The sequence below is a fragment of the Dufourea novaeangliae genome, unplaced genomic scaffold (assembly GCF_001272555.1).
Source record: "Dufourea novaeangliae isolate 0120121106 unplaced genomic scaffold, ASM127255v1 scaffold168, whole genome shotgun sequence".
NCBI lineage: Eukaryota > Metazoa > Arthropoda > Insecta > Hymenoptera > Halictidae > Dufourea > Dufourea novaeangliae.
Genome location: NW_015374062.1, coordinates 1,790,994 through 1,813,744, shown reverse-complemented (window position 1 = coordinate 1,813,744; position 22,751 = coordinate 1,790,994). Strand labels below are relative to the sequence as shown.

Below are 22,751 nucleotides of genomic sequence, written 5' to 3'. Positions count from 1 at the left end.
TTCACCGGAAGTGGACGCTCTGCGGCAACAGTTGGAAGAACGAAGAGCACTGAGGCTGCAGAAGGAGACAGCTCTTCGTTCAAAATAAATGAATAATTTACGTTTTATTAACTCAGGTTGTTGTAATAGAATTTCGAACCAATAAATTCGATGTCATCGTTTGTGTTTTATCCGCAACGTGTTTCGTAATAATTGTGTAACCAAGCGGTGCATGCATCCATCGTAGCTTGTATTGTTCTCTTTCTGCTGACGTCACGTTAGACATTTCTGTTCCATTATGGAGGGGCGTACTAATCACTATACAAATACCATGCACTTTATGATTTCTCACAAACTTTTCTATCACCCAAAATCAAAAGTCATTGTCCCGTGGCGTGTTTTCGAAAATAGAAACACTATACTTGACTATACGTTTTTACAGCATTTGGTGATTGGGGTCATCTAACAACAAACGTAAGTGATAACGATCGATTAATTTCGAACAGTTGACATAGAACGTTGATGGGTGTTGGTGATAGATAGGCTATGAAATTTCGTTTAAGTGGATCCATACCTACCAGCTGCGATTGGTAGCCAACGCTACCGCGGAAGCTCGGCCGGCAGACGCGCGTTCTGATTGGTCGGGGTTTTTCGTTAATATCTCGTTAACAAAGTCTTGAATAACTTTCGTGCTAAGGGAAAAGTTGTTTCAAATCATCTCAGGAATCCCTCATTTCCGGGAGTCGAAGCTATTTTGGGACACCCTGTATACTGATTCTGGTTATGTAGCTTTCCCATTGATGACAATTCATTAAAAATGAGAAAAATCGTCAACAAATTATCAGCCATTGAGTAATCAATTCTTCAAACTTCCAACCTTTCTGAGTTGCCTTTGAAAGACAAAGAGGCTCAGACCCTTGTCTCTTTTACCCAATGGTAACGGCAGCCAGTGGTGGGGACTAATTTTAGCTTCCGGGAGCAAACTTTGGCCACCGCTGACTTATGTCATAAAAAGTGACGATGCATTTGTGACATAAGAAACTATACTGATGGAAAATAGCACTCTTCAAAATCGGTACCAGAAATATTTAAGATACTACTGAATCAATTTGGATCAAACTCTACGGTAATATTCTTAACACTAAAATCTAGTGCTTCACGAAGCGAATTCTTTATTCGTGCATGTTTTCTTTTTTTAGTAACAAAAGAAGATGAAAATTTATGACGGAAATTACAAGTTCAAGTTTAAAGAGTCGTCATTTTCTAAAATGTTGACGTAAAATTAAAAGAAATACTTGTTTCAGATAAAAGTCCACAGAGATACATGTATGTGGTACCAGAAATGGTGTTTTGATGAAACGGGTTATAATTAAATGGCAGCCATTTTCTTCTGTTATTAGATATGTAGCCGAATTTTTCAAAAATTACTAAGGAGATAACATATAATAAGATGTATACGTTGAATTTTCAATAAACAATAATTAACTCTCATTTAACCGTTCAAAGGTATGTAACCCTTTAAACATCAAATCTTCTACGAAATAAAATCCTGAAAACTCTGCTCACGGAAAACAAAAAGTCCTGAAAGCTCTAAGCTCCTATCCTCCGCGTAAGAGGAATCCACACAGAAACGTTTACTCATCAAAATTCATCGCGTCACCTGAACAAGTTTCTCGAGTGAAATCTCCATTATCGTATTTAGATGACAGCTGGCAGAGGGGCAGTTATGACGATTGCGTAAACATAGCGCTTTAGCGTTTCAATTTCCTGCCATACAATGCGCCATTGCGTGCGTACAGAATGACAGTGAAAGGAGTGGGGGAACGTTAGACATAGAATAAAAAAGAACCGTCCAACTATGCCTATTGCAATCATTCAGGTTTATCGACTCGAGTTGCCTTTCCATCGTGGTTCGCGACGGACGGAGAACAAGGATCGAATCTAGTAGTCGAGGGCGCCCGATAACAGATACACGTTGTGCTGAACGCTTCGAAACATCAACATGATCGCTGATAATACAAAGGGAAATGTAAGACGCGATTTTTCACGATAAACAATGTGTTTACCACGCGATCTCCTCCGTGACTCGTCGAAAGTGTCGTTCTCAGGGACGTTCAATAAGATTTTTGATGTTTAACGGTGCATATCTTCAGGAGGAACCGAAGTTCGTCATCGAGAATAATGTGCTCAAGGGTAAAGTGGAAGGACAGGAACTGCACTACACCAGCGGCGGGCCGTTGTTGTTCGAAGTGTTGAAGAAGACACCGAATTTTGTTGGGCAGGTACGTGATGAAGAGTGTCCATTGTTTGTGCGTTTGCCAATAAATGAGACATTTGTTTTTAGAGTGGTATAAATTCACTTTTATTTATTTGGAGATATTTAACGTCTTGCAAGGGCCACGTTGCTCCATCGACGAGGCTGACTTCTCCATTATCGTTCGTCCGTTACCCATCCGTTTGTATATGTATGTATAGAATATAGCAGAAGTGCATAACTTCTGCTCTCGGAATCGGCGCCCCACTACGCGACTCAAGCTGCCTCGTCCGCTACGTACTGAACATCGCATGCTACGATGCTTCCTCATGGAAATTGGGTTTTTGCAAATTTTCCCCTAACTATAAATTAATTTTCCTAGTTAAAATGGAATAATGGTCAAGTCAGGAAATTTTCATACAATTGAAGGATATATTGTAGACGGCAGAAGTATTTGAACTATGGTTCTGATATGTAAATGATGCAAGATATATGTATACTATTAAAAGTGATGAATATTAAAATAATATAGCGATGACAAGGTTAACAAATTTAACATGATAGTGTCTCATTTATTAATCCACTTATCATGTATTCTCATAATCGTTGCATTCAATCGTACGTATGTGTAATTATTACGAAGACTTCTAATTACTCATTAACACGAGATCATACAGGTTCTAATAACTTAATTTCTTACTAAAAATTGTCAAGACAATTAACTAATTTTGACCAATTGACAATAATGATTCAATTAGCAATTAAAAGATTAGAAAATAAGTAGTCCCAAAACGGACTACACATTCAGGTAAAAGAGGATAAATAGTTTCATTTAGCAGAACAAAGCTTCCCTTGAGATATTAAAGGCATCTCCACTTAGTGAGTTAAAAAATTTGTTACCATCGTGAGATGTCCCCTTCGAAACAGAAAAGTAAATTCTATTTGAAACGTTTCTGCGTATAACCAATACTTTGGAAGATAATGGATAGCGAGTGGAGAGATTAAATTAGGATATCCTGTATGCGTTGTATAATTGTACGTTTATTCGACCAAGAGTACGGTTTATTTGAACGATCAAACGCTTCAGGTGGACGTTGTCACAGGACAGGAGGATACTTTCGGGAACATGCTGGACCGGGCGATAAAATGCGCTCTGTGGATGAAAAAACAAGGTGCGACGAAGGGCGACATCATTGCACTTTCTACGCACAATCACCTTGACTCTTTCATACCGTACATCGCCGGACTCTTCATTGGCGCTACGATCAACCCGTGGAACCACGAAATGAACACAAGTGAGTCTTCCAATAAAATTAACCCACTACAGTAGATTCTCGATAAATGCTCTACTGTTTTGTAAATTTCGGTTTTCTTAAGTGTGGCAAGCCGTTTCTAAGGTCAGGTTCCAATGCCCCCTCAACAGTGGTATATGAGAAAAAAAATTTGCATAAAATAGTACGAGAGGATACAATTTGCAGAAAATTCATTCATGGGGTAAATTCTCGATAAATGTTCGGAAAAAATGATGCCAAATACTATATCGCACACTTGCTATAGAACTGACACAACCCGGAAAACGTGTTTCTCGAGTCATGAATATGAGGAAATTGCGGAAACACCGTTCGATCATCAAGTGTAATCTCAATCATCAAAATTGTAATCTTTTAGCTTTAGAGATTGGTTGGCAGAGAGTCGCTTGTCATTCTTACTGTTTACAGAGTGACTGTGATTTGTGACAATCCTTTGTATTTCTGAGAAACTAATATTTTTTAGTTATGTCACTTTTGTGATAAGGTTGTTATGTAATTTGAGTTACTTCTAATTTATCAGAAACGAGTGCAGACTGTGTCATCACTTTCGATTTTAGGGAAAAATCTTACGAAAGTATTATTATATACTTATAGTTCTATGAAATATTAAACACTCTAATAAAGTTCACAAAGTTTATGTCTCGCGTCCGTGTTTACAAAAATTTCACTACAGACAGACCATTTGTGAGTCTAAATCATACACATATTTTCAGATGACAGATCGTTTGGGTTAGCTTTGAAAACATCTTATTTTTAGCGACTGGCAGATAGTGCATTATTATCTTGTACTCCATCATTTTCCTTCGGTATATTGTGTAATCACAAATATTGGTCGTTCGCATGCCTATGTCTGCCTTGCAATCGCTAATCACTCTCGTCACGTAAGTTATGATAGAATGCAACGAACACGAAACATACTCATATGCAAGATTGTGCATAACAATTTACATTTTGTCTGCAACCTGCAAAATTGATAAAAATTGATTTGTTTCATAATTTAACTGACTCTTTAACGTAAATTCGTCCTTCGTTCACGTTTAGTAACAAATGTCCACTGACTTATAGACGGGAGTGTATGTCAATATATAGAATCGATCTCATTATTTTTAGACCGAACTTGACCCAAGGTAATAGTAAGGGGTTACATGTGTCTACGAGTCGAAAAAGTAGGATGGATTTCAAGAATTGCACTTGGAGTTAATACCAAATTAATGATAAAATATAGATTTACTCGAACAGCAACAAATCTTTTGGATTTGGTTAAGTTTTCTACATACACGTTAAAAGAACCGCGACAGTTACCCTTAAATGATCAAGAACTGGGTCTGTAACGGTACTACCGAGTTAAAACATTTTTTAAAATTGATATACGTACTGAGCATAAATCGGGACGTGATTAGAAATACGGACATTAACCTTATGGCTGTTTCGTTTCCATAGGTCTGGCACGTCATTTTATGGGATTAACCAGGCCGAAGATCATCTTCGCCAACGAAGAATCAGCTGGAATTATAATGGAGGCGGCGAAGATCGAGCTTTTCCATCCGAAGGTCGTTGTTTTCGGTAATTATCTCGGCACTATACCGTTCTCCGCGGTGTTACAAGGTCACAGCGAGTCCGAGGTGGCGAACTTCGAATGCACGAATATCGCGAACATCAAGGAAACCTCGACGATACTCTTCTCCTCGGGGACCACTGGATTGCCCAAAGGCGTGCAGCTGTCACACGAAGTGATCGTCTCGTGCTTGGAGAACCTAGAGAGCTTTCGGTTCAAGTCCGTGATACCGTTGTGGTTCAGTAGTTTGTACTGGATCAGCGGTACCATGCTTAGCCTCAAAAGCATTTCTGGCCAAACGAAGAGAATCATCGCTCCCCAATTTGACCCGCAAACCGTGTGCGAGGTCGTCGAGAAATATAAGGTATTTCGACTTTGAACTGTATTGCATTCTTTCTAGACGACAGATTTGGGCAAATTTTATTTCGAATAACGAATCACATACAATTGCAATCGTAACCATTTATAAATCTTTATAGTAAATCCTCGATGAGTTTTTAAAGGCTTCTCGGCATTGACAAGGAGAGGTCCTCAGGTGTAACGCTAACTTTTTTTAATGAGGTTTAGCACAGTGATAGACTTGGGAATTCTGAAGCCAATGGTATTTGTGTCAGCAGCATGTGACCATTAGTTTAGGAAATATTTAATGTTTAGTCCAGAGGAGCCTTCAAACACTCATTGAGGATTTACTGTATTGGCAAAGCACAAATTATTAATTTGTTACTTGATCTTGCAGTAACTTTAAGATAGAAAAGTCCTGAACAGTAAACGGTTAGAAATCGCAAAATTTTCTCTAATGATTTTACTTCGGTCTATAATTAATTGAATTATCCTATCCTAGGTCACGTGGCTTATGTTGTCCACAAGTATGGCAAATCGATTTGTTAGATACAACGGTTTGCACAATTACGACCTCTCGAGCTTAAGTCTCCTCTTAGTAGGGGGCGCCACGTTGAAACAAGAGTCCCAAGATGCGTTGAACGAACACTTGCCACATACGACGGTCTTGCAAGCTTACGGTATGTTCTTAACATTGTATGATACATCCATGATTTCCTTTTATTGAGGTCTTGTCTTTAACCTATTAATATTACTATACTAACCTATTAATATTTTTTGTCATTAATTTTTTCTTCTTATAATAATTCTTAACATTCGTTGTGTCTTACTTCAGGTCGTTAATATCATGTACTAGATGCCGGTAAGATAAGTCAGCTAAGGCTGACAGGTGCAGCAGTTAGCTTTAGTTATTAAAATAAATAAAAACCTTAGTAATTTTATTACTATTGCAGAGAGTAATCTAAAAAAATTTGTACTTATTGTTTTTCATTAACTATATAATTAATATATTTATTTTAAATCAATGTTTCTACTTAACTTGTAATTTTAAACTAAATGGCAGGGATAATTTAATAATTTCTGAACGCAGGTATGACGGAACTTGGTGGACTGGTTGCAGCTCAGACACTGGACTCTACCAGCGGCTCTTGCGGCGTGGTGATTCCGAACAGTGAAATTAAAATCATTGACCCAGACACAGGAAAAATTCTAGGCGCCAATCAGAACGGCGAGCTATGCGCAAAGACACCAACCGTTATGAATGGATATTACAAGAATCCCGAGGCTACTAGGGAAATTCTGGACGCAGACGGTGAGCACACGAATCATAATTTATTGGATGACACTGTCCAACACAAATTTTTGGATGATCCTTGCAGAATTTCTTATCTTAAACACTACCAGTTGAAACCTTGCATGACTCCATTGTGGGGTCATCGATCTTCATAGTGATAATACAGTGGACTCTTGATATATTGCCACGGCCGGGGCTGTAGCAGAGTAAAATTCTCTGAATTGGCATTATATCGAGAGCCCCTTCTTTGCTAAGTTCCGCCTCTATAGCCCCGTGCTGGTGAATAAAGTATATGTGGAGGGGAAGTGACTCGTGCGGCAATATATCAAGAGTCCACTGTAAGGGCAAAAAATGGAAATATTCTACTTGAGAATATTATGATTTTAATTCTAGGTTGGCTGCATTCGGGCGACCTTGCTTACTATAACGAGAAAGGGGAGGTGTTCATTATCGATAGACTAAAAGAAATTATTAAATATAGGGGACACCAAATAACACCGACTGAAATAGAGAATCTGTTGCAAGCGCACCCAGCTGTTTTAGAAGTCGCAGTTGTTAGCATTCCACATCCGACAGACGACGAGCATCCTATCGCCTTCGTCAGTAAAGTGCCTCACAAAGAGGTACGTTCAAACAAATAATCTGTTATTTTATCAGGCTAAGTTTTAAATAACATCAAGTTTCCGTTCGTAAATTCGTTACTTTCCTAAACAATCTACAAGATATTATGAAAAACGTTCTAAACTAACAATAAGACGAAAATAAAGAATGACGAAATTACGTTCGTGGCTTCCTTTATTTCTATATGTACTTAATTTACAGGTGTCAGCGGAAGAATTGATACTGAGGGTAGAAAACAATTTACTGGATGTTTATAAATTACGTGGCGGGGTGAAGTTTCTGCCGAAACTACCTCACACGCATTCTGGAAAAATATCGAGGAAAGATTTGAAGGCGATGGCAAATTCGATGGCGGTTAAGTAGGTTATTATAATAATATTCGTCTATCGAGGAAAACTTGGGATTAAATGGCGACGTGTACCTGTTATTTTCCATGAAAATTATTTCTGAAATATTCGACGAGATAGACGTCGTGTCAATCTAGACGAGCGAGAATTTTTATTTTTGTGAGACAGGAAACTAAAGAAAGTCGAAATACTCGCCTGCGAGTGCTATATTTTATAATATTTTATATAAAAACCATAGTTCGTATATATGGTGCTTTTAAAATATTTGATAAAATAAATATTACGAAAACATAGATTAACAGATATTTTTATCCATGTGAGACGCAAAGACGTGTAAAATATACGCTTCCTGAGAAATATGTCAATTGTGTCTTATTAATACATGTCACGTACAGTTATTTATCGTAATCTTAGAATTATACATATCAGTGTAATAGTATAATGTATGTATTAGTATAATAAGGTTTGAAGAGTACAATTATTTAATTAAATAATTTATTATTTATACACAATCTGTTACTATGCGTTAAATATTTGCAATCAGATCACGATATACAGGACGAATTCAAAACTGAAAAATTGGAAACAATTTTTTGCCAGCGAATTAGTATTAAACTAATGTTTTTGTATAAATGTAAGGTTTTTATGTAATTTTGTCATGTACAATTCAGGTAGTATATTTCAAGACAATAAGAATAAAGTATAACACATAAGGTGAACAATGGTATAGTGTATCCTTATCCTTTTCAGGAAAATCAAGAATTACGAAATTATGTTAGAGGCTTCGACATCGAGTTATTAACAATTAAAGATTCGGACCAGGAACGCCTGGTATATTTTCGTTGGCACTATCCCAATTATATATTTGGTAATTTTCAATGCCTATTGCGACGGTTACCTATCTATGATTCACCTCAACGTGCAAGAAACCTTTCTTAGCTTTGTTCCAACATCGATAATAAGGGATGAAATGAGAACGACGATGAAAATAGTTTAAAAAATTATTCGAATTTATTGTGCAAACTATAATAAATGTATATATGCACTCGATATTATGTATATATATACATTTATTAATATTTTTTGTTATATTATTCGTTGCGATCTTTAGTTCAGTGGAATGAGTGGTTTATTCGTATCCACGGGCCTTGGACTCCTTGAACATGGCGACCAGAGAGTCCAGGGTTTCCAGGGCGGTGGGTTTGATTTGGTCAGCCGGAAGTACGAAACCGTGACGGCCAGTGTCGCGCAATTCGTAGGTGAATGTTACTGGCTTTTGGAAGGTTCCTTTCACCCAATCCACGGAACTTCCGCTAGCGATGTCTGGAACGGAAATTTTTAATAATTTAATTAATAATAAATATTTTTCCAAAGAATAGCCTTTGTAGCTATTTTAGTAAATATTTATACTTGTTTATTATGTTTAGTGCGCATGAAGCATACAAATATACTTACAGATGGTTTCGGCGACGTTTCCGGTCTTGTATTTTGTGCCATACCGTTTTTCAAGAGCTTGGATCGTCTTTTGACCAATCGCGAGCTGAAAATATACGAAAGAAATTATTTCTTTTCCACCAAGTGTCGACACTGGACATATTATGAAAGTTTAATTATTAAATCAATTATAGATCGTATTATTGACGTCAAAATAATAGTACAACGTTCGATCTTCATTATCGACCAACACAAAGCATTGAATATCTTTAGAGATGTCACAAAAATGTTTGATAAGATCGAGAACATTGATAAAATCATGAGCAATATGTTCTCGATAAGGCGAACGTATCTTTGTTACACATTTAACAAAAATATTGAAACCAAGATTTCTGACATGTGAAATTACCATGTATGAATGACAATTTAGTTTACTTTAATTTATTTTCATAAAGAAAAATTCAACTAAAATCAATACTATTTCTCGGAAAATTTTACTATAGAGCAGTTTTTAAATGAACCAAACTGAATTAGAACCTACAATGTTCGAGAACGTTGAAATGATAACTACCGTAATATACTTATGTTTATAAGTTCTTATTTCATTAAAAAAAATTGTTATGATATTGTCAAAATACTTATAGGTGTTTTTCTGACAGAGAACGCGTTATAAAAGACGTATTTATATACCGTCAATATGGAACAAAGAGGTGAGAATTTTTAATATCCAGTAACTTTTCCTTACAGATTCGCTATAGTTGTCCAAATGTTGTCTCGTGTGACCGTAGGGGAACATCAGAAGCTGCGAGTAACTGTGGAAGGAAATATATGCATAGAACTTATTAGAGATCGAAGTGATGTACTCAGACATCGATTTGGTTTCCACATCGGAGAACGCAGCGCTTCCGCCATAAGTGTCAGAGCATGGCTGGTTGCTGGCACCACCGGCTGAAAGAGAATAAAATAATATTTCACTAAATTCTAGTATGTTTCGTTTCGTTTGCATTGTTTCTTAGGTGTACGAATAAATAATCCACTTATTCGTACAAGTATTTGTATTGTCTAATATAATATACATAGTATATTCATAGTGATTATCCTGCATGCTACACCAGTGGTTTTTAACTCAAGATCGAGAAGATACTTTTAACTTAAACTATGTCCCATCATAATTTAAAAAATAGTGGATCACTTATTGGTACACCTAATATAATCAAATGGATTTTATGAGAATGGGGAAGATATGAAGAATGAATGTTTGGCAAACAATTATTTTATCTCATTAACTGTCTAAAGGTCAGGATAGCGCACTTAAATATTGTTACTGTTCACTATTTATTATTCGAAGAAAATTGTGATCAGCTTTGGTTCACATACCATAGATTATGCTAAAAATAAAGGGGACCAACGATCTCGTAAGAAGTGAGTAAATGGAGATATGAATAGTTCGTGATAAGTAAAAACTTACACATCCATTTGTAGCCCCAGTTTCTGTTCGGGTCGCTTCCGCGGCATATAGCGCCGTAAGGCTTGCGTGTCTTTCTCCACAAACGGTTCTGAAAGAAAAACGTCACAGGTCAAGTACTACATTAAACGTTGCCGTATCAGCTTAATGATGCATCCATTTTAGATACAATACAGTGTAAAATGAAACACGTGGTATAAAAAGCTATTAACGGTCAACTGGAAATGAAATTGGAAATAATCTTTTGCACCATATTTGGAATCATCGTACAATATGACTGGAAATGGAATTTGAAACAATCTTTTATACCATAAATGAAAATGGAATTCCAATAATCTTTTGTACCATAGAAGCAGATCTACCTATTTCATTATGTCGAAGAGAAATAAAATGACCATTTGAATACCTAGTACTGTTGCCCCTGATATAATAACAAAGTACTTAAAACTTTTTCACTTTGTTCTTATACCATGACTAGACTTCGTAGTATTAAAACGAATTTTATCCATAATATTTTGATGTGTATATACTATAGTATATCTATTTTATAGAATTACGATAAAATTGTCAAAACAAGAGTTCCATAATTATGAAGTAACGATTTAAGAGTCTGAGCGTCGAAGGGTTAATTAGGACATAACCAACTCAATCACTAAATATGAAGAATCCATAAATAAAAGTAAATTATCAAACTGTTTAACATACCGTTGTGTGCGTGTATTCGTAGCCATCAGGGTTGAACACAGGGAAGATGTACCATTCGTGGTTCTCAGCGAGAGCCCTGACATCCGGTTGCTTGCTGGTCAACAGCTCGTTCAGTATGTACAACATGGTGGCCGGTCCGATCCATTCCCTGGCGTGAATTCCAGTCTCGAGGAAGACACCTGGCTTGTTCTGGCCGAAGGTCACCTTCACACCTTTGATCTGACGGCCCTCGTAGGACTTTCCACCGACGACCACCTGGACCTTGTCTGGGTAAGCCTTGGCAAGACTGTCCAGATATGCGTAGATGTCGTTAACCCTGTGGTAGTTGTTCAAATCGAACCCGACCAAAGGTTGGACTGGTGGCCTTTCGCTGTCGATCAAGGTCTGCACGTCTTCGACGTAGGTCTCGTGGAGGATCCCGAATTTGTCCATCAGTTCGATGAACTCTGGGATCTTGTGGGGAGCGACCATCACATCGGCTGAGCTGGAGACTGCGCTAGGTTCTTTCCAGAAGGTGTACTGTAAATTTTAGTGGACATTGAAAGGTTATCATATCCTGTAACTGTCGGTCAAAGAGGACGGGAACAGTAGTTAATAACCACTATGATCGTCCACCTAACCATTCGAGCTAAGCTGGCAAACCCCCAAGAGACTGAGTTTACCACTGATAACTAAATAGACTGTGAACACAATTCTTTAGAATTCACTATGCTTGAGAGTTTGTTAAATTTTGACGAAGTTTTTGTTTTCATTGGAACCTGCTAGATTTCTGTGGACCATTTTATGGAAATTGAAATCTAAGAAGAATTTAGGTCTTATTACATGTCTCACAGTACTGATTTTCAGTCTATCTATGACGTAAAATTCGAATCAGTGAAAGTGACATGAATTTCAAAATAGAGTAACAGCTTTTGGTAAAAACTATTAGAATTTCTGGTTTAATTTGTTATATTCAAACGTATTTTAATTGTATAATATGAAATTCGATTTATGAGATGGTAGTAAATTGTACGTACCGAGTCGGACATTTGCTCGAGACTGTCCAAAACTTGGAATTGTTCCTCCGTTTGCGGTGTAACACGAAACACCTTGTAGTTGTCATATTTCACCTGGTTGGCTGTGGCCAAGGCGACCAAAGCCAAAAGAATTAACTTCCACATGTTGCTCGTTCCTTTAAAAAAATTAATACCACTGTTAATAATGACTCCTGTTTAAAATCTAACACCGCAATTTCTGTGAACGAGGATTCAACGCGATGATCGGTAACTTCGAAGACAATTATAAGACTGACGACTAAGCAGGGTTCCCACTGTCCGTTAACGCAGCCAGCTGTGAGTCCACGTTGAGACATTCCTCGAAGGAACAATATGCACACAATATTAGGTATAACAATGAGTAATCAACTATTCCCTTGATAAGGTGGCAATATGTAGTTTGAATTCAGTACATCTTCCCTCCACTTTGCCTGTTGATTTTGTTTATAGATTCTGTATGCCAATAAGTCAAAATTCACTAAATAATAATAGTATTCCAAACATTTGTTTAATAGAATACACATTTCTATTAAAAATGCGTATGTCATAAAAGAATCGTTATGTAGTTTATTCAATTATTTTTAAATTATAATTGAATTTACTATTAGTTCATTCTTTCAGAGCAAAACCCATCAAAACTTTTGCACTCATTCAATATTCATCACATATGTCAATAAACAAAATAAAATTTTTATGTAACTTCCGCTTTTCAAAATTGATCTACGAGACACTGAATTTAGAATATCCACAGTCTAACGATGATGAATATTATTGAGAGTTGAATTTAAAAAGGGAAATAATGAATTATTGATTGATACACATAGTAGTAATGCAAACTCATCGATGAATACTATGACGATACCCAGCGGTCGGCTACTTTTACGGATAGTGGGTATCTAACTTTAATCGATAAAACTGACAAAGCTAATGTATAAATCCTTTAAATCACAATCGAATTAATATATAATTAATACTTCGAGCACAAACTGCGGGCACTTTGACGTACGATCTTACCCTCAGTAATCACGAGAGAAGTGTCTTCCCGTTAGTGTTCTCTTCGTTGTATTTAAACGCTTCCCCTGCACACGGCACCACGGATCATTTCTGGTAAATCGTTATTCAAAAATCATATGATCTATCAATTAAGGGAACGTCTTATTGGATCTGAAACGAACTTATCAGATTCGATTCGAGTGACTTATCTTGTCGATCATACGCTAAGTCACTGGAATCAGTCCATAGCAGTTTCACAATCAGTCGCAGACAACTTTTAATTCCGGGATACTTGAAACCTCTGCCGGGACGTGATTTGCGATCGTCACGATTTCTTTCTTTCGCATTCTCGCAGCGACGAGTACCTATATTTTTGATCGTGAAACAGTGTGTCAAATCGTGGTCATTAGACCAGGGGTCTATACGTAAATTCAGATTTTTAATCATTTTTATGGATTAGTTTAGAATGAATCCATAAAATCCGCGATCTAGTGATCATCGATCTCAATGGGAAGTATCTAAATTTCGATTTTTTACTACGAATAAGGTATTTGTATCGTTTTCTCTTGTATTATACTTGTTTTGTATTTTGGGTAATTGTTTGAATATCATTTAATTGCAGTGTTTTTAATTATGTACAGGTGCCTGAGTAGATTATTTTTTACTTTTATAATAAATATTTTAACAATCTTAAAGAAAGTTAAGTAAAGCAACACAGAAATCAATACATTGATACAGACGAATACGTTTTATTAAGAAGGTTACACGCAGATAATACGTATTCACGTTTTAATCACGCGGAGGGAATCGATGACCATGACTACAGGCGACACTCCTGGTTAGAATTTATATTTTTGGAACGAGTATCTGAAATCTTGATAAGAAAGGAACGTGAAATAAAAAAGTGTGACGTGCAGTGATCAAACTTCGATTCTAATCGTGTGTTTGTAATCAAACCTCTGTCGAGCACGTATCGTGGCATGCAAATCTTTGATGTCCTCCTCAATCAGTACAATCGTCGTAAAGAAAACGCGTCGCTAAAATCGAAATTAAATACAAATCAGTTTAGTTTTTTAAGGGTTCTATTGGGTTCTAAATAAAATAAAAGACGCATTAGACTTTGCTAAACGTCCTACTATACTGAATTTTAGACGATAATATACATTACAAATAGCATGAAATCCGCAGACTATGCACTGATTATATTTAACACAATATTATTAAACTCCTAGAAAGAAGTAATATTTATGTATATTCGAAATCATAGAGTAATAAAATATATATGAACTTCGTCACAATTAACAATATTATATTTCACAACTTATAAGTTGAACAGTTCGTTGTACATCAAAAATAAATATCACTTCGTTGATTTGCCGTATCCGAGTATTGCAGCTTGCTGAAACATGGCGACCAAAGAATCCATCGTTTCCTCCGCAGTCGGTATAATTTGATTTGCTGGCAGAATAAAACCGTATCTTCCTGTATCTCGGAGCTCGTATGTAAATGATATAGGAGTCTTGTACGTTCCCCGTACCCAATCCATCGATCCACCAGAAGCAACATCTGAAAAAAAAAGAAAAATAGATCACACGTGTAATTAATTTCTTCGTTCGTTTCTGAAGAGTTTATTTTCAGAATTGTATCATTTCTAAACGATACAAATTATAGATCGGATAATGGAACTATTCGAACGACAGGGATTCATATCCACATTTTTCTAGCAAATTGTTTAGAAAGCCCAGCCTGCAATTAAGCTTTGTCGATTTCGTCACAAGGCCAAATACCATCATATCACGTTGCTAACTGACAATGACAGTGAACGAGGTTCAACATTTCCTTGTTATAAGCTCCACGACGTTTCAAAGTCTTTGATACTTCATATTACGATTCAATCGGTGTAAAGGCTCGGATTACTAATTAATGGACACTGCAACCTCGCTACTGCACGTGGAATCGAATGGCAATCGCGGACCTTACCAGATCTGGGAAGAGAAGGAGGAGGCTTATCACAGCTCAGCGAAGCAATTGTTAAAAACTCGTTATTAAAACAAACAAATAGAAAAATAAACAATTTCTTAACAACTTCACAGTGCAGTTTTACACAGCAGAAAGAACCATTAAATTTTATATCTACTATTTTGTATCTATTAATTCTACTTTCATACATTTGTGGATTTTTCGTAATCAAGGTGACACGAAGGTCAACCTATTACAGGTCTTTGGATTGTCCATGATCTCAACTATAATGCCACACTGATAAAAGTATGTAGTCCTTTTAAAAAAAAACATCCATGACCTTGAAATTACGAAAACTATGACCTTGAAAAAATTGTTTGCTTACCATTAGATTTGCCCCCCCCCCCCTGAGCGATATATTTCCACCATCTGTAATTTTTTCCCTTCATAAAAAAATAAGCAAGATATTTAGGATGCTAAAGTTTCTCTCCAATACCGTCTCGTATAGGAATGCCCTCGTTGTGTCTCATCGTCGAAGGAGAATCTCGCCTAATCAATTTCCCAGACCTAACCCAGACCTTCGTCTATTTCAGTACTCTTACTTAATGCACGAATCAATCTACTCACATATCACGTCGACGATGTTCCCAACCTTGTATTTCGTCCCGTATCTTTTCGACAGAACGTTTATGGAGTAGTTCCCTATTCGGAACAAATCGTTGTAGTTCTCGACCCTTTCGTTCGAATGCCCGTAAGGGATGAGCAACAATTGACTGTAGCTATGGAACGCTACGTAAGCGAATATCTTGTCGTGTATACTGTCTATATATTCTGACATGGTTCTTGTTTCTGTTTCAGAGAACGGCTTGTCCCCTGGATAGATTTCGCTGCATGGATAAGAGCTGGTACCACCCTCTGAAACATTCAGTAGCAGACGTATAGCATCGGAAGAAAGTTTCGAATAAATATTTTTATATACAGGGTGTCCTAAAATAGTTGTATGCCCTTGAACGGGGTGATACCTGGGGTGATTTGAAACAAATTTTTCATTAGCGAAAAAGTTCTCCGAGGCTTTGTTAACGAGATATTAATGAAAAACCCCGACCAATCAGAGGCCGAGTCTGTTGGGTGACGTTCCGCGGTAAAATGTCATTTTTCATCGAAACTGGACTTAATGTAGTTTGGCTCTAGGGTCGAGATATGGTTTTTAATATTTTATTAGATCATAACCTGCCCAATGGAAGTTCCAATTCCGGTTCGGATCAGCGCCGACGCATCCCCTTCCAGTTGGTCGTCTAGTTTTTCGCCAGAGTCGATTCTAAATAGAAAAATATTGTAGTTCGCACCCTGATTCCGGTTTTACCGTTCGATCAATCACATTCGCACAATTATCGTGTATTATATTGATATCTGTCGGTCAGACATAGGAGCGTGTATGCTTTGATTAAAAGAAATTGGAATTGATTTTAAGTTTCTTGGCTAATTATAGATAACAAATGATAGCCGACTACGTAGATAAGACTAATCAGGTCAAACCCAGAATTTATCGACGATTGATGCGTAGAAATATAGAGTGATCGGTTTCTAATGGTTTACAGACTGTCGCGATTTCTGGCCAATTTTTATGTTTCTACACAAAATAGAACGAACCATTGAATAACATACTCTGATGTAATTGGAATTAAAAATTCGCTGTTACAGTAAAATTTCGACGCTTGGTAAATAATATTTAACATTACAGTAAATAGTTTTAATGATTTACAATAAATATCGAAAGTTTTTGTATAGTACGAAGACCAAAGAACTTCCATATAAAAATTGTGTAATATAATTAGCAAATACCTATTTAGATTATAGGGAGATTGTATACAGAATGTATCGTATAAATATAGAATTGAACTAATTGTAAGGTTTGCTGGTGTCACAATAATATGACAAGAAAACTTTAACGTGGAATAATGATAATCTTATTTCTTTCTTATATTTCTTTGTCTTACGATTTTTGTAAAATGATCTGTAACACTGTGAATGTACATAAATATCGATTGTTTCGATAATAAACTCAAATTATTGCATGTCGATACTGTTAGATATAATAAATCTGTATACTTCGAACTTTGATAAAAAGCAATTGGTGAAAAAAATCTTACATCAGTTCGTTATTATCAAGATATCGGATACAATTAATTATCTTCTATCTCACAAATCAGAACGAGTGAACAGATATGTTCACAATAAAATCAAGCACAATAAAAAGAAATTCTTTACATGTGTAGCTCACAAAGGTAACAAAGCTAATGCAATAACCCAGTCAGTAATCTGATATTATTTCTCAAAAAAATTAAAAAAAAAAAAAAAGAAAAAACGTTTGTCTAGGCAATACAATCGAAGTTGAATAAAATTGAAAATGTAAAGAAATTGTGTACAATCTACAGTGTATCCGGTCTAACCTTCATCAGGATAGAATGGAGAAAGCTTTCAGAGGCTCACAGTACAGAATAGTTGAAATTAATAATTCTAATACATTTTACTTCTGTTAATTCAGTTTAGAAAACTAGTATTTCTTAATGTACCGTTAAGTCATTATTCGAAGTGATCAAGTTAGCTGATATAATAAGTAATACAAAATTTAACGATACTATTTTTCTAAACAAATAAACTAAAGTAAAAGAAGTGAAATAAATTAGAATTATTAATTTCAACTATTCTGTACTGTCAGCCTCTGAGGGTCTTCTCCATTCTATCATGATGAAAGTTAGCCTGGACACACTGTAAATTGTAACTCTGCCCTTGGAAATGCTACGATCTATCCAAACAACCCCCACTACAACAATAGTAGGTGCTTAAGTGAAAGTTACGAAGTGTTTTTCATTACCGTGGTGTGCGTGTACTCGTAACCATCCGGGTTGAATACCGGGAAGATGTACCAGTCGTAAGACTCGGCCATGTATCGAACACGGGGATCATCGCTGAGGATTAATTCATTCAGGATGTACGTTACAACCGCTGGCGATATCCATTCTCTCGCGTGTATTCCGCCTTCGAGGAATATACCAGGATTGCCCTCTTTGTAAGAGAGTTTGACACCCCTTATGCTTCTACCCTCGTAGCTGCGACCGCCTGTTAGGGGTTTCACGATTTCTGAATGCTGCGTAACCAGAGAATCTAGCCAACGATAAATCTGAAAGTGGAATAGTTTGTTAGATTTTAAACGGATTGTTTTGACGATTTTTTATCTATGACTTAGCAAACGAAGGGACAAAATAGTGACCCAAAAGTGAGAGGATTTTTGGTCCGACAATTTTGGAACTGAATTTTGTGTCAAATCATATCTTATGATGAGACATCAATGATAGCAATTTTTCAAGTTGAGCCAATTAATTTATGAGATATAGGAGGTCCAAAAAGTCAAAATTCATCGACGCGTCAATATATACTCTTCAGTTTTTATTTTTATTTTTATTTTTCCCAAAAATTTTGCTGACTGCTAACAACAAATTTGAACTTAGATGTGCGAAATTCATAATTGCCGATTCAATAGGCTGAACAGTGTATTTAAAAGACACTTACTATACCGACATTTAGTTTCCTTGATTTTGATTTTTGTAAATGGTGATGGGATGGGATGGAAGATAAATATTCCTTTAGTTTCGAAAATTTATTTTATAACTTTTTTACGGTACGATTATAAGACCAAAGTTTTAGAAAAATTAGAAAAGTTTTTGATGTACGGTCCGTTATATTGAATCTGCCTTCGTGAATTTTGAAAACTAGTTCGATTTAATATCGATATTTTCGACTTCGAATATCAGTCTCATAATTTTGAAATAACAATTTAAAAGTCTGAGCGTTATCTTACCACGTCCAATCGATGGTATCCCAGCCAGTCGAACATTCCCCGCAAATTTCCTCGTGGATTCTCATTATCGATATACTGCTGGACATTGTCCATCATCAGCTCTGGATCGAGTTGCGTCTTGTTAACGGCTTTCATGAATTCCTGAAGCTTCTCCGGCGATATCATAACGTCCATGGTATTGTTGATTCGGGGCAGCCCCCAGAAATTGTAACCGTCATCGTCTTGCATGTTTTTCAGCAACTCCAACCCAGTGGTGTCCGGCACGAAGATTTTATACAACCTGTACCCGTCGTATCGCATCTTCTCCTCGACACAATTCACTCCAAGAAGAAGAAGAAAATTCAAAAATATCACATTCGTCCACATGATCGGATCTTAGAAATGGAATTAACGAGAAAAACTGTATCCAACGATGTTAATATTAATTTACACAAAATCCTGCGACAGTTATCCAAGGATTCTCATTTTTCTATTGAAATACCCTTTCTCAGTTTGTGTTCGATTCGTGTTCCAATTTTAAACGTGTAATTTTGTATTTCCCTCGATAACTGCGTGTTATCCTTAGTTCATTGCTCTTCGTTCGTGTCACAATCTGTTTATTTATCGTTTGGGCATAGAATTGGAAGTTCCTTCAGCTTTTCAGAGAGAAATATATGCCCTTAACGGCCTCGATATTTTTCTCCAGATTTGTATTACTCACAATTCCCTCGATATCTGCGTTCTATGGTCAATAATTTATTGCTTTCCGTTCGTATCCAGGATTTATTTATTTATCGTTTCAGCGTGATTCTTTTCGTGTTTCGAAGCAGATCAATGCCCTCGGCAGAACAACACTTCTCCGACTGAGAAAGTTCTCAGCCGTTTACGCTGAGGAGACCGAGCAGGAAGCTACCGATACCGGTTCCAACTACCAAGTGAACCTCGCTTCCTCGGGATGCAACGCGTGTATGCGCGAGTTCGCCGAATCCTACCGTGGCTTTATACACGCGAGTCGAACCGCAGCCGGTAAAAATAGTCCTGGTACGTGAGATAAGTGTAAACAAAAATACGGGCGGGCCAATTTGCATGCAGGGTAGACCATGAGAATTCTCGCGCGAGCTGGAAGACAACCGGGACCTCCTGATGGTTTAAAGACCTCGGAGGTACCGTTCGAACGTTTCGATAAACCGAGGTTGTCGACACCCTGCCACGAACAGATCTGCCCTCCTTAGCTAAAGTCTCCTGATTAACATTTTTTAAACGTCCGATAGAAATGCGGCTTTATCATTTTTCGACGTTCTTTGGTTTCACGATTAGGACATTTTAATGTAGGAAATGTTTTATGTCATATTTAGTTTACTTTTCGTTACTGACAATTTGAACATCAATAACAATATCCTTTCATTGATAATGAAAGAATATGTTGCTGACTGCATAAATTTAATAAATGACGTACTTCTTTTTCGTAGGAAGATCTAAATTCGATTGTCAACGCAATTCATGAATAAAGAATGAAAATGGTTACGTTGTTTCTTACACTATGCAGGAGCAACAAGAGATAATTGAAGACCTCCGGGAGACTCCTCGAGAAGTCGATAAAATCAGATAGGGTACATAATTCGCGTCTACTAATTGCCACGCTAATGAACGAGTAAAAAAAAGGCAATTTTCTCGTTAGATCCTGTACACATTTTTGCATAATGTAATTGTGTTAAATAGGACGGTGAACGTTGTTAAGCGTTGTCCTTCTTTTTCTTTGCCAGATGAAGGCGTTATCGAATGGGCACAGTTAAGTCTACGTGGTATTAATACGAATCTGCGTTGAAACCAGCAAAATTCTCATTACGATAGGGTTAATTTTCATTATTTGCTTGTAAACACATTTCACAACGTTTGAAAATTGATCTCCTCTTACGTTGACTTCTGTATTTTTTTCAAAATCATTTGTGAAAACACAAGCAGCGTAAACATACGTTTGTACTTAATATCATATGAGTAGTATTTAGGCTGTAAAATACATGTTAATTGATTTAAGGGAGCAACGTAAAAAATCGTTAAAAAATCGACTTTCGGTTTCAATTTTCAGTCAAAGTCTTTCTAAGCACTTCAAGACCAATTTTAACAATTTCTGATGAGGGAAAGTAAGTGATTTTCAATTTTCAAAAGCCTGTTGACGTATGAAGAGGTAAATAATAAGTGTGATTATTTTTTGGTATTATAGTGGTCCAGAAGAAATAAAAGCCGAGGAAAACAAAGATTTCTTTCAAATTCATGCACCGAATTGGTAAATTTATTTATCCTATCCACGAACGACTAAAACGTTCTGAACAGCATGACGAAAATTCAGGACACAGCTGTTTCGAAATATATCTATCCAAACCGGAGAAAAGGGTATCTAAAGGTGGACTGCTTCAATCGCATTTACATCATCACACGAGCATAAGTTTTCATTGTCACGAATTAGATTCGAAGACCAAAGAACGTAGATTAATATCCTCTAGCGACTCAGAACTAGTAATAATAAGAACATTATTAAAATCGCAATTGTTTGAAACGGTTGATAGGGTATCGCTGCATGCGTACCCCGTTTAGTTCACTTTGGACAATGCTTATAGCGTTATGCTGACAGCTCTCGTCTTGACCAAGTATTAGATTTGAAGCTTAAAGAACGTAGATTAATCCCCATATATTCATAATAACAATAACTGATCATAACACTGTTAAAATCGCCATTAATCACGGAATACCATTATTTTTTTGACCGGTGGCGCCGCCCGTGGCAAATCGCTCAAACTGCTAGCCAAATTATACCGACAGGTGAGTGAAAATTTCCGTCGATGGGAAAATGCTAATATCTCAGTAATTAGGAGATCAAAATAAATGTCCTTAGTCTCAAAGTGTTCCTGACGACTCAATACGTAGCCTCGATACTACAGAAACGCAGAAATAATCAAATTATTTATGCATATGATAATGAACACCCCTATGGAGCGGCAACTGTAATTGCAGCAGGTTCCAATCGCATTTACACCTTTAAAGGAGCATAACTTTTCATTCTCAGGCTTTGGATTCCAAGATAAAAGAACGTAGATTAATATCCTGTAGCGACTGGGAATCAGTAATAATAAGGACATCATTAAAATCACAATTATCTGCAACAGTTGACACTGTGTCTCGTCATGCGCACCTATTATAGTTCACTTTCAATAGCTCATACAGTGTTATGCAAACAGATTTCTGCTTGATCGGGCATTCGATTCGAAGCTTAAAGACCGTAGAGTAATATCCGCCAGCGACAGAGCACCAGTAATAATAAGAACATTACTAAAATTACAATTGTTTGCGATGGTTGACACTGTGTGTCGTCATGCGTACGTCCTTTAGTTTACTTTGGATATCTCTTAAAGCGTTATGAGGACAGATATCGGCTTGATCAAGCATTCGATTTAAAGCTTAACGAACGTAGATTAATCTCCGTATATTGGTAATATCAATAACTGACCAGAACACTGTTAAAATCGCAATTAATCGCGGAATACCACTATTTTTTTGACCGGTGGCGCCGCCCGTGGCAAATCGCTCAAACTGCTAGCCAAATCATACCGACAGGTGAGTGAAAATTTC

General features: G+C 36.7%; 3 protein-coding genes across 3 annotated transcripts; 1 reads left to right on the top strand and 2 right to left on the bottom strand.

Moving 5' to 3' along the window:
* Positions 1-1,970: 1,970 nt before the first annotated feature.
* LOC107190217 (4-coumarate--CoA ligase 1-like) lies at positions 1,971-7,762 on the top strand. The gene is made up of 8 exons (XM_015578989.1): positions 1,971-2,008; positions 2,133-2,261; positions 3,321-3,528; positions 4,984-5,462; positions 5,940-6,117; positions 6,528-6,749; positions 7,125-7,354; positions 7,554-7,762. Exons 1-8 carry the CDS (start codon positions 1,982-1,984, stop codon positions 7,713-7,715), a joined length of 1,635 nt encoding a protein of 544 aa, XP_015434475.1. The 5' UTR covers positions 1,971-1,981; the 3' UTR covers positions 7,716-7,762.
* Positions 7,763-8,751: 989 nt separating this feature from the next.
* On the bottom strand, positions 8,752-12,465 carry LOC107190209 (zinc carboxypeptidase-like). Its single transcript, XM_015578980.1, has 6 exons — positions 12,320-12,465; positions 11,304-11,822; positions 10,602-10,689; positions 9,879-10,081; positions 9,155-9,239; positions 8,752-9,022 (listed from the first exon to the last, which is right to left on the bottom strand). Exons 1-6 carry the CDS (start codon positions 12,461-12,463, stop codon positions 8,829-8,831), a joined length of 1,233 nt encoding a protein of 410 aa, XP_015434466.1. The 5' UTR covers positions 12,464-12,465; the 3' UTR covers positions 8,752-8,828.
* Positions 12,466-14,690: 2,225 nt separating this feature from the next.
* LOC107190165 (zinc carboxypeptidase-like) lies at positions 14,691-19,514 on the bottom strand. The gene is made up of 5 exons (XM_015578918.1): positions 19,149-19,514; positions 18,165-18,470; positions 16,520-16,607; positions 15,917-16,204; positions 14,691-14,896 (listed from the first exon to the last, which is right to left on the bottom strand). Exons 1-5 carry the CDS (start codon positions 19,512-19,514, stop codon positions 14,691-14,693), a joined length of 1,254 nt encoding a protein of 417 aa, XP_015434404.1.
* Between the last annotated feature and the right edge of the window lie 3,237 nt (positions 19,515-22,751).